The sequence below is a fragment of the Anabrus simplex genome, chromosome 7, assembly GCF_040414725.1.
Source record: "Anabrus simplex isolate iqAnaSimp1 chromosome 7, ASM4041472v1, whole genome shotgun sequence".
NCBI classification, from domain to species: Eukaryota; Metazoa; Arthropoda; class Insecta; order Orthoptera; family Tettigoniidae; genus Anabrus; species Anabrus simplex.
The window spans coordinates 114,609,215-114,622,489 of NC_090271.1; the positions used below are offsets into that span (position 1 = coordinate 114,609,215).

Genomic DNA, 13,275 nt, shown 5'->3' on the forward strand with positions numbered 1-13,275 from the left:
TATGCATATTGTACATAAAACAGTGTGGTGAAAATGCCACATTAAAATAGCTTTCTTGATTAAAATGTGGAGTTATACTGATGATGCAAGTTGAACTTGATTATGTGTTGACAATAAGGGCCTAAAAAGAAAAAGAAAAAATATGAAAGAATTGAGGAACAAGTTCAATTAAAATATGAACTAAGTGCCCATCCAGTCACTCACCTCCTTGCCCGTCTTATGTCGACCACTCCACCTCAAGTGCTAAAGCTAACTGAGTGACGTCCTTGAAGGTCGTTGAGGACTGACTGTGAGGGGAGGTTGAGGGGAGTTTGATGTAAGGGGAGAGGCCCGAGGTAGAGTGTTACTCATGCGCCTTCGTGAAAAGAATTTATTGATTAACTCCTCAAAGAGTATATTGATATCCTCCAATATCTCATTAAAATTATAAATTGGGTTGCATTTTTTATCAATATTTATAAAAATGTTTTCCAAAATATTCAATAGATTTCCTTTCTTACATAAATGGAGAATTTGAAGATCTTGTTGTATGCCTGTGAATGTATGATTGGTATCGTCCATATGTGAACCAAATGCTGAGAATCTGCCGTACTTTGACGCATTAACATGTTCATTATACCTTATGTTAAAATTGCGGCCTGTCTGCGCAATATAACTGGCGGAACACTACTGGCACTTTAATTTGTAAACACCTGATTTCTGAAATTTGCTATTGCCGTTATTGATAGTGTGCTGATAAAAGAAAAGATGGGCGTTGTTATTGGTTGTTTTAAAAGAAAATATCATATTAAGTTTCTTGAAAACCTTCGTGATTTTGTATATTTTACTGTGACTATAGGTGAAAAGGGCGTAACTATCTTCTTTCTTTTTGGTATCCTTGGTTAATGTGGAAAATAATTTCTTTTCGATTTTGTTAATAATTTTGTCCACAAATTGCCTGTTGAACCCGTTTCTTTTTGCTATAAAATAAGTAGTATCCAACTCATTTTTACGATCTGCTTCTGACATGGGTATATTACAAGCTCTGTGAATCATACTGTAAAAGGAGGCCCTCTTATGTGCTGCTGGGTGTACAGAACTTTGTCTAATTACGTTTGCCGTTTGAGTGGGTTTCCTGAATATTTTAAACCTAAGTTTATTAGAGTCATTAATAATTGTAATTTCAAGAAAATTTAATGCTTTATTATTTTCACTTTCGAAAAAAAAATTAATCTGCAAATCCATATTGTTTAATTGTTCTAATACCTCCTGTCCATTAGTAATGCTATGGTCAATTATTGTAAACGTATCATCTACGTATCTCAACCAGCTTATTATTCCTTTAATGTTATTGATTTTACTATTTTCAAGAAAATCCATATAAATTTCCGCCATAATTCCCGAAGCTGGAGCCCCCATAGGAAGACCTTCCTGTTTATATATTTGGCCGTTGAAGGTAAAGTAATTATTAGTGGTGACGAACTCCAAAATATTAATAAAATCGGCGATCTCTTGCCTACTCAAATTACTGTATTTAAGTAGATTATTCTTTACAAGATTTATCATTTTTGATACTGGAATATTCAAGAACATATTTTTGACGTCAAATGAATACTTCTTATGGTTTGACTGCATGTTTAAATCTTTAATACTATCGCAAAATTCTTTAGAATTCTTAATAGACCTATTACCCTCAAATCTATAATGATGTAAATAAAAATTGTGTATAAATCTAGACGTCTTATATGTAGGGCTATTTCTGAAATTAATAATAGGTCTAATCGGTATTTTCTCTTTATGCACCTTCGGTAGTGCCCTAGCCGTCGGAATACCCGGGTTCATATTAATTAGTTTTTGGGACTCCCTTTTATTAACGATGAAAGAAGATCGTTTAAGAAGTTGCTTTAAGTTCCTCTGGATGATATTTGTCGGGTCCTTTTTTAATAATTTTGAATGAATTCTCTGTGAAAAAGGTTTTGGTTTTCTGTATGTATGATTCCTTATTCATAATAACCGTCGCATTCCCTTTATCCGCCTTAGTCACATTCAAACCATTCTCCTTAATTTTCTGTTTCAGTGAAGCTATTGTTTGGCTATGATGTGTAGAAGCTCTATCTTTGTTATTATTTATTAAATTAGAAAGTTTTTTTCTTTATATTATATCTAGTCTCTGTTTGGTTCTCTATTGGTAACTTTTGAATTGCATTTTTGGCTTCCGCCGTGACCGTGACCGTGATCGTGATCGCGATCGCGATCGCGTTTTTAAGTTTGAATTGAACGGGCCAATTGAATTTGGGACCTTTCTCCATAACATTTACTTCGGACTTATCAAAACGGGTCTCTGAAAGATTAATAACAGGCTCTTGAAATACAGGAATGGTTGAATGAGTCCGACCTTTGAGGACCAAGACGCATGGCTAATGAATACTGTGGAGGCCACTGCGTGGGCTATTTGGAGCCACCGGCAGTGCCAGTGCATTATGAGAGACTTTGTCTCATTACCAAAAATTGATGCCTGCTTGGCCATCAGATGATATCAGATGATATAAGCCCACGCAGTGGCCTCCATGGTATGCACTAGCCATGCGTCTTGGTATGTGCGCTATGTACCAACTGATGAGCGCAACTTAGCACACGGGGGGCGAAACGCTGGCAACCAGGAATGAGTTAGCTGGAAAATTTATAATGTCCAATATCAGACCATTTGTATTGGTATTATAAATTTACTCATTCGGGAAAAATATTTCAGGTTCCCTTTGGGAATCAACATCTATATCATCTGATGACCAAGCAGGCATCAATTTTTGGTAATGAGACAAAGTCTCTCATAGTGCATTGGCACTGCCGGTGGCTCTAAATAGCCCACGCAGTGGCCTCCACGGTATGCACTAGCCATGCATCTTGGTGGATGTGCTATGTACCAACCGATGAGCCCAACTTAGCACATGGGGGCGAAACGTTGGCAACCAGGAATGAGTTAGCTGGAAAATTTATAATGCCCAATAACGGACCATTTATATTGGTATTATAAATTTACTCATTCGGGAAAAATATATCAGGTTCCCTATGGGAATCAACATCTATATCATCTGATGGCCAAGAGGGCATCAGTTGTTGGTAATGAGACGAAGTCTCTCATAGTGCATCAGCACTGCCGGTGGCTCCAAATAGCCCACGCAGTGTCCTCCTCGGTATGCACTAGCCATGCGTCTTGGTGGGTGTGCTTTGTACCAACTGATGAGCCCAACTTAGCACACGGGGGCGAAACGCTGGCAACCAGGAATGAGTTAGCTGGAAAATTTATAATGTCCAATAACGGACCATTTATTTTGGTATTATAAATTTACTCATTCGGGAAAAATATTTCAGGTTCCCTATGGGAATCAACATCTATGTCACATACCACTTAATCGAGCAGCTCATCTTCTTTCTTCCAAGTCTTCCCAGCCTAAACTTTGCAACATTTTTTAATGCTACTCGTTTGTCGAAAATCACCCGGAAAAAATCGAGCTGCTTTTCTTTGGATTTTTTCCAGTTCTTGAATCAAGTAATCCTGGTGAGGGTCCTATACACTGGAACCATACTCTAGTTGGGATCTTACCAGAGACTTATATGCCCTCTCCTTTACATCCTTACTACAACTCCTAAACACCCTCGTACCCATTAGCAGAGATCTTTACCCTTTATTTACAATCCCATTTATGTGATTAGCCCCAATGAAGATCTTTCGTTATATTAACACCTTGGTACATACATGGATCCCCATAAGGGACTTTCACCCCATCAATGCAATAATTAAAATTGAGAGGACTTTTCCTGTATTTGTGAAATTCCCAAACTGACATTTAACCATGTTTATCATCATAGGATTGCCTGCTGTCCATCTCAAAACAGGTGCCTCTAGTAATAAATAAGTTACAAGATTGTGAGCAACTGCAAAATGACCTCTATAATGTCATCTTATTTCTGTTTCAAGAATTGAATGTATACATGCCTTCTCTTCAGACGAATCCACTAAAGCTAAACTCCTCCCTATTCCTGTGATCACCGGGTGGAAATCATAGTTTAAAAGTATTGAGTACCTTGGAGAATATCTTTGTAATCAGTCAGTAATGTTGATAGTGAGAGGGCATTTTTGGCATTTTCAATGTACTGTAATGTAATATCTGACAGAACAGCTCTGACTCCCAGTAATATGGAACTTACCGTATCACTCTTTTTCAGACTGCTACTTGTTAAAGTGACAGCTGATACAATTTTTTCAAACTCCCATGCTTTGATATAATGTGTAATACTATATGTGTTCTAAGCAGTAGCATAACTCATGTATATATACTTATGCAAAAAAACAACGTTGTTATACTGCAAATGTGTTATAAATAACTACTTGGTTTACCTGTTATTGCTGAATTATTAAAAGTCTGTTGGATTCAGGTGGGTGATTTTTTTGTAATGACCACTGACTGCTTATGATTCTAAATCCAAAAGTAAAGCAGAACATTTTCTTTCTTTCTTTGTATGGTTCATGCTGCAAGAATCTTTGTGGGCATTTATTTTTGTCAATTAAATTGTGTATCAGGATGTACAACACACTACCAATTAACTCAGTTTTATGGAACAAGACATTTCTTCTCAGAGGGCTCACCATGAACACTAAGGATCTGATTGCTTACAGCTGGTTAAATAACATCTATGGATGTGACATGCATAGAAGTGGTTATAGTATCTGTTATGTTACATGCAATAGTTCACCAACGTGTACCTGCCTTTATAGCATAAGATAGGTACTTACTTTTTATATTTTTGAGCCAAAAGATGCAAATTCATTATGCCACTTAGTCTTAAACCGGACCAAATTCTGCTCACAAGGGTTTAACATATTTAACCCTTTTTAAGTATACAATTACAATGCAATTGCATGCTATATTGTTCCTGTGATGATGCACAATTTTCTTTGTTCTGTACTGATCATATTATTAATATTTATATTTTTCAGAGTTCTTCGAAATGCACAAGAAGCAAATTATTCTGTCATTCTATGAGCAATTGAGAAAAATATTGAAAAAACACCGTGAATGCTCTGATTTATGCGAACTAATCTATTATAAAGGTGGGTATTTTACCTTCGTCATACAACCTCTTAACTTATTTGCTCTATTGTCTGTGTCCTGTATTTCATTTACTGTTATTCATATTTGTAAATAAATTATTAGACTAATATACTGTATTTATGCGAATAATCCCCGCACCTTAACTTTAGGAAGGCTGATTTTTGAAAAAACAAATGCCAACATTGACTCAAATTGGCCCCAATTTCGTGCCTCAATTTAAAAAAAATAATATGCGGGTATTATTAGTGTAAATACAGTATGTGCAGGGTGTTTCCAAACATGTGGGAAGGAATGGGGTAGGTAGAGTGGAGAGCACACCCCAAACCAACAGAAAAAGTTTCAATGACCGTATGTCCCACAGTCTATTGTTTACGAGTTACAGACTTTCCAACTTGTATGGGAAGAATTGGTAACAGCCTTACCTGGCACAACCCATGTCGAGTAGCTGTCACCTTGTTGGTGAATCAGCATGTATACTGCATTCTAATAAAATATATCCTCAAAATGTCCACCATGCACCCGAATGCACGCATGAACATGCCACCTCACTGATTGGTGGACACATAATATATGAACACTCCACGCGTTGCACGTATTCAATGGCAACATTGTACCACATGTTGGCAAAATACTGTAATATCTGTAATGGTATGCCTGGCTACTAACTTAAACACAAACTACCCTTGCCCCCCCCCCATTCCAGCTAATAATTAAAGCAGGTGTAGCTCATAAACAATAGATCGTAGAGCATACGTCCATAGGGATATTATGTTGTTTTGGGGTGTTCTATCTACCCCCCCGATTACTTCCCATATATTTGGGAACACCTTGCATAATATATTCCTTCACCAGTTTCATACCTCTTACCATAGGAATGGCTTTTTCATTATAGTCTAATGATCTCTTTATAAATATGATGAGTAGCATTACGATATATTTGGGTTTTTCCTTTCATGTCCTGGTCTTTATGATGTCCCGGAAAGTCAGGTAGGATATTTAGTTAAATATGAGTACAGTAAAAGCTGTCTATAATGATCACCTTCGGGACCGAAGAAAAAGTCCGTTATGAAGGGGTGACCGCCCAAGAGAGATTATGAAACCGGTACCATTAAACATAAGTTGGAACACAATAACCCATGTATTGTATGTGTTAACAATTCTTGCAAATGTACCTTTAATTGTATGCTGTATACGGTATTGTACAATATACTACACTGTACTCACATGCGAAAGTTGTAGATGGGCTGCTGCAGCTGCAATGTACTGTATTAAAGAGACAAAAACACTTCTGTGGAAACCTCTATTGAGCATACTGTACACTATTACTGTTCACCATGTTAAAATTAAGAAGAACATACAAGTTTTTGAAACGTTAAATCAATATGTAGATGTAGCAATCTCTAGCACTGTACAGTAAAACATTAGCATTTGAAAAAATCCTTAATGTTCGTTTTGTTTCTAATAGTCTATTATGCCTAACCTTTTCTTTTAGAGTTAAAAACTTCCTTGGAGCTGTTTATACCAACTTACAAACGTAAAACTGAACACATGAAAAGCCCACGAGTCAATGAAAAGTAACCTAACAGTGAAGGTACGAATTCCAACGTTGTCGAGCATGTCAGATCACACAACTTCCGGAAGTGATAGCGTAGCTTAGTGTTGCCTTCCAGGAATGTGAACAGCCTGGACCAAAAGCTACGGTGTCTGTGATTCTTCGAAGTACTGCCTGTATTTAAAGATAAAAATTTCATTGTTCCGTATTGAAAGTATTAACGTTAAAAATTAAATAATTGAAATGTTTTATAAACATTGTGAGACTTCGCCTATCATTGCGTGTGCCATACTACCATTCTTAATATTACGTACTGTTTTCTTCTAAGTGACTCACAATTTCTACCCCCTTTGTTAATTTATGTTTCATCTTATACCGATCCAGAGTTCACTTAATCTTTTTCTTTTTCATATGCATTGTTTTACATGTTTTTACGGCTGACGATGACCTGGACTAGGGTCGAAACTGGTCCCATTTATAGTTACTATTAAATAAGAATGTAATCACTACATTTCTTTCTTTTATGTATTGAATAGGTTGAACCTCTTTTTCAATTATTTAATTTTTAACGTAAGTACTGCCTGAGCAAAAAATAAGCGAATACATACTATACAGGATACAAATACAGTACTTTTTGAAAAAGAAAGTGTCCGTTAGGAGAGGTTTAATTGGAGTTTCTCATGTCTATGGTGTGTCCACGTCCATAATAAAGGGTGTCCGCATAAGAGGGGTAAATTACTCGTACACAACATGGTACTTAATTACGGACCTAGAAAATCGTCTGCCAATGAAGGGTGTCCGCCGGTGAGAGGTGTCCGTTACGGCAGGTTTTACTGTAATTACTTTCTCAAAAATTAATTCATAAAATGTTTAAGTAGAGTTATTCTCAAAATTGCAATTTCAATTCTAGGGCATAATGCAGGCATTAAAATTATATTTTCATTTATTTTCATTTATTCAGAGACATTGGATGAAGGAGAGGAATCACCTCTCTGTAGACACAATAAGAACAAGAGTATTCTTGCAGTATAATTTTTCAGGATAAGAGTTGTGATTTCTATACATAGCTGACATAGCTTCTGGCAGTGCCTGGTGGATCAGACAAGTACCAAGTCTCATTACTATAATAGATTTGTAGCATTTTTGTAATAAACATGGTAGACTTGTCTTTTAGTATAAAATATCCTGGTTTCTTATTTTTCATATGGTAACCCTAACAGCAATGGCAGAATTGGATCCTGCAGGTGTGAAATCAAAATATTAAATTCTTTGTATGTAATATTATGATGATAATGAAATGGCATATGGCTTTTAGTGCTGGGAGTGTCCGAGGACAAGTTCGGCTTGCCAGGTGCAGGTCTTTTGGTTTGATGCCTGTAGACAACCTGTGCATTGTAATGAAGATGAAATGATGATGAATATGACATACACCCAGCCCACTTGCCAGCAAAATTAATCAGTGATGGTTAAAATTTGTGATCCTGCCGGGAATTGAATCTGGGACCCTTGTGACCAAAGGCCAACACACTAACCATTTAGCCATGGAACCGAAAATAATAATAATAATAATAATAATAATAATAATAATAATAATAATAATAATAATAATAATAATAATAATAATAATAATAATAATAATAATAATTTTTATTATTATTTAAAATCCCTTTGGTTGCTATATATTTTCAGTTTACAAAGGAAATTTAATATGTCCTCCTATTCAATACATACAGATCTCCATCATTAGATGGAGTAATAATAGTCAAACATGAAGGAAAGAATGAAAAACAAAAGACACATGATAGAAATTGAAAAACAATTCAATATATACACATTTCCATCATTAGATGGAACAATAATCAACTCGTTTGAGACATCTTCAGTAAAAAAAGTTAATGTTTTTACGTAATTGAAGCTAAAAAATGTGTTAAACCTAATGAAGAAAAGAATGAAAACAAATGAGATAAGAGATGAGACAGAGATAAGATGGAGATGTGTGAATATTGACCCTCAGAAGTTCTTTAATGTGTCAGAAGCCTACTACAGGGTGTTGTCACTTTGACCTACTGACATAGGGTTATATTCTTTTGAGAAAATGCTGCTAAATGTGATTATTTATCTACATTTATGTTGCAAACAACAGCGTTGGATTTACATTTCAAATTCCTGCCTTAAATTGAAGTCAAAGCGTTTTAATGCACTTCTGTCTGTTACAAATCCTAAGAGAAGAGAATTTGTGTTTGAATTTTGAGAGCAGCTGTACATACCCTTTTAATCACATACCAGACCTCCTCTCATTCTTAAATTTCTGACAGTACTGGGAATTGAACCTGGGCCCCTGGGGAAGGCAGCTAATAGCGCTAACCGTTATGCTACAGAGGTGGATTTCTTTGTAATGATAAGACATTTTGCTTCCCAGCATTTTTATTATTATTATTATTATTATTATTATTATTATTATTATTATTATTATTATTATTATTAGCGTATTCTCCCAATAATGGAAGACGTTAAGCAAACAACTCAATCAAGCTTTCTTTGGGTTCTTCTTGTTCTTCCAATAGGCTTTCATTCTCTCTGAGAAGGCTTATTTACGTTCTTCCGACCATTTCGGTCTGCACTGTTTTTGCTTTGGTTGCTCTGATGTAACTTCCCACTTGTTGACTTTGTGTCTGAAGATGTCTCTTTCTAAAATGTCTGTTGCACATATGTTTGCGTTTTTGAGGTCCTTTCAAAGTTCGTCCAGCCAAGGTGTTGAATTCTTAAGTGAGCTAACATAATTTAATATTCTTTTTGACAGTCGATTTTCTGGTAATCTTGTGAGGTGTCCAAAGAATTTCATTCGTCTTTTCTTAATGTCAATTTCAATGTTTGAAACTTTTTCTGTTGTTTTGATTGATTGTAGCCTGTAACCATCTTGGGTATATCTTGCTCCTAGGATTTTCCTGATGATCTTCCTCTCTTGCTTTCTTATTTCTTCTAATTCTTGTTTACTGTTAAGTGACAATGTTTCACTTGCGTAAAGGACTGTTGGTTTTATGACTGTGTTGTAATGCCGAATTTTTGTCTGTCTTGACATGCATTTTTTGTTGTAGATGTCTTGAACTAACCCTAATGCCTTCTTGACTTTTTGGAGACGGTTTTGCTGTGAGATCTTCTCAAGGCCTGTCGGTTCGATGAATTCTCCGAGGCATTTAAAGTACGAGACCCGGTCGATTTTACCATATTTTGTTCTCAGGCTCGTGAGATCTGTCTTTGAACAGAAGAATTTAGTTTTCTCAAATGAAATCTGTAGTCCCACTTTTTCTGCAGATTCCTTAAGTATCTCAAGCTGCTTGATGGCAGTCTCCTCATCCTCTGTTAAAATCGCCAGATCGTCCGCAAATGCAAGGTATGGTACGTAGAGGTTGTTTTTGGGAAAGCCCAATCGGATCGGTTTCCAAAATTCAAGTTTCTTGAGTTCCTTCTCCCATTCTTCCATAACCTTGTCTAGGACGACGTTGAACAGAATAGGAGAGAGTCCATCACCTTGTCTCACACCTGTTTGAATGTCGAAGGGTTCTGAAATTTCTCCCATAAATTTCACTTTAGATTTTGTGCCTGTTAGTGTTTGTCTTATGAGTTCTAGGGTTTTGGGATCTAGTCCTCTCTCTTCTAGAATTTGGAATAGTGAGGGTCTGTCTATCAAATCATATCATATGCCTTTTTGAAATCTATTATTATTATTATTATTATTATTATTATTATTATTATTTACATTTTATGGCCTACATTGCACCATTCTAGTCAACTATACAAAGGATTTCTTGATTTCTTATCAGCCCAATATTTTTTCATTCGGATAGATGCTGCCTTCCTTTGTTCTGTTGAAAATGCCCTTCCATTAGACCTTTTATTTATCTTGGTCTGTAGCCTGATGTGTGTCTTGAAGTATCTTAATTTTTTCTGTCTTGTTTTAGAGATTGTCTATTGTTATTTGTAGTTCTTTGATATCCTCCTTAATTTCCATGATTCATTTAATCTTGGTCTTGCTATTCCATAATTTTTCAATTATTCTTCTGCTAATTCTGGTGTCAGGTGTTCTGATAAGATGTCCAAAGAATGATAAAAGTTTTTTCCTAATTTGCTCAATACTGGTTCAATTTCTGTATAAACTGTTTTATTTGACGCTATTCTCCATTGTCCATTAACTTGATACTTTTTATTTATCCATGCTCTAATTATTCTTCTTTCTTTCTTTAGTCTGTTTCAGCTGTATTAGTAGTTTTAAAAATGGTTTCATTAGCATAAGTTATTTCTGGCTGTGTGACCGTTTTATAATGTCTTCATTTTGCTGCTATCGATAAGTTTTTTTTATTGTATGTAGTCTTGGTAATATAATTTGCTTTGTTTAATTTATTTATTCTGTTATGCCAAGCTGGTATCATCATCATCATCATCATCTCAAAAATTGTGATACAGGCTGAAAGAGAGCAAAATATACCTTGGAGAGATTGCTCTAGGATAATAATATTATTGTACTAATGTTATCTTTTAATGTAATTTTAATCTGGATAATCAAAATCCAGATAAATCAATAATCACAGTGGTGTTATTTAAATATGCAGTACATAATGATTTCATCTGTTATTATCAGTAAATAACCTCAAATGCCACTTACCTTGTTTGAGATCGAATCCACCTTGGGAATAGGAAGACACTGGTTAACTGACTCCAACTCTGAAGTTGACTGGGTTAGATACATTTTCAGTCCACAGGCTGCTGAATATCCATTTTTATTACCACCTTTATGTCCTAGTTTTTTTTTTTTTTTTGCTATTTTGCTTTACGTCGCACCGACACAGATAGGTCTTATGGCGACGATGGGACGGGAAAGGCCTAGGAATGGGAAGGAAGCGGCCGTGGCCTTAATTAAGGTACAGCCCCAGCATTTACCTGATGTGGAAACGGGAAACCACGGAAAACCATCTTCAGGGCTGCCGACAGTGGGATTCGAACCCACTATCTCCCGGATGCGAGCTCACAGCTGCGCGCTCCTAACCGCACGGCCAACTGGCCCAGTATCCTAGTTTTTGGCTCCTTAGTGGTATAGTTCTTTTTTTTCCAGCTTCTTGGCTGAATGGTCAGCATGAAGGTCTTCAGTTCAGAGGGTTTCAGTTTTGAATCCCGGTTGGGTGTGGGATTTAAACTGCGTCTGGTTAATTCCTCTGATTTGAGAATTGAGCATTTGTGTTGGTCCCAACACACTCCTCTCGTATACACACATAACGCAACACACTACCAATCACCACAGAACATGCAATAGTGAACATATCCCTCAGGATATCTGGCCTAAGTAGAAGAAGGTGGAAAGTATTCTAGTTCTCTTGTTACTTTCTTAGACTGGATTTGAATTCCTTTCTGCTACCTGACGTTTATGTAATATAAGCTCACCGGACAAAAAATTAGTCACTCTAGTGTGCACGCGCAGATGGATCATTAAGCCTGTACAGATGGTGCAGCGAACGATCCCATGTTCAACCGCATGCGCACAGCCTCTTTGTGAGCATAAGGCAGTAGCGATCAGTGAGACATTGATGTTTCAAGTGGACAGTATACGTTAACATGTGTAGATGTAAGGATGTGACAGAATGGCCGTGTCCATGGCCATACGGTGTGTGAAGTTGCTGGATTTGTTGGTGTTTCACAGCAGACTGTTCCATGCATCTACAAGCAGTGGAGTACTACACGTGGCCACAAAACACATCAGAATTACGGACGGAAAAAAGAGGGACTGGAGACGCGCTTCATTGCTTGCAAATCAAAATCGCTTCCAAACAGACAGGAATTTCTGCAGTCAGGAAATGAAGGTCCATCCCAACCTGTTAGTGAGAGAACATTCGCAACGGGAACTGCATGCATTGAACATTTGGAGTCGGTCGCCTCGCAAAAGGCCATTGCTCACACAGGCACATAAAATTGCGTGTCTTCAGTGGGCTATAAATTATTGAACATGGACAGTAGCTGACTGGCAGAATATAATGTGGCCTGATGAATCACATTTTTGCCTGTATTCCAATGAAGCATTCGTCGAGTGCACCGAAGGCCAAATGAAGCATTTCATTGTTCAAGCCGGAGGTGAGTCTGTGATGTTTTTCGTATCATGGATTGGGCTTGCTCACTGAGGTTACCACTAACATGAAACAATATTTTTATTTGAACATTCTGGATGATCAGTGTTGCCTTTCAGTCAACATCTGCATGGTGAGTACGCTATTGATACCCCGATTTTTCAAGATGACAACAGCAAAGTTCATCGGGCTGGATGCATATGTAACTGGTTTTATGAACACTCCCTCACCCTATTACGGAGGTGGAGTTACATGGTATTAAATGATACTTGTAATGATTTCTCCAGGGATGAATAAATTTTTTGTCTGCTGAGCTTACTCGCATGTTTTTGAAAGGAAACATTCTCGACATTATATACTAATATGCTACGTGTGTATTTCTCATGTTGTTGATTCTTCTGATCATTTTTTTCTTTCTTCCTTATTCAGCCTTTTAAAAATAGTAAGATTACGTGTAGTACTCTTTCTTCACTAGTCACCATTTCAATATGGTACTGAGCTATTACATACAGTATATCATATG

General features: G+C 36.6%; 1 protein-coding gene across 1 annotated transcript in view; it reads left to right on the forward strand.

The window, feature by feature from the left end:
• LOC136877321 (stimulator of interferon genes protein homolog) overlaps nucleotides 1-13,275 on the forward strand; it is a 95,599-nt gene that overhangs the window by 77,091 nt on the left and 5,233 nt on the right. The window contains exon 10 of the mRNA XM_067151264.2: nucleotides 4,976-5,089. Within this exon, the coding sequence (XP_067007365.2) occupies nucleotides 4,976-5,089 (114 nt within the window). The remainder of the gene's footprint in view (nucleotides 1-4,975; nucleotides 5,090-13,275) is intronic.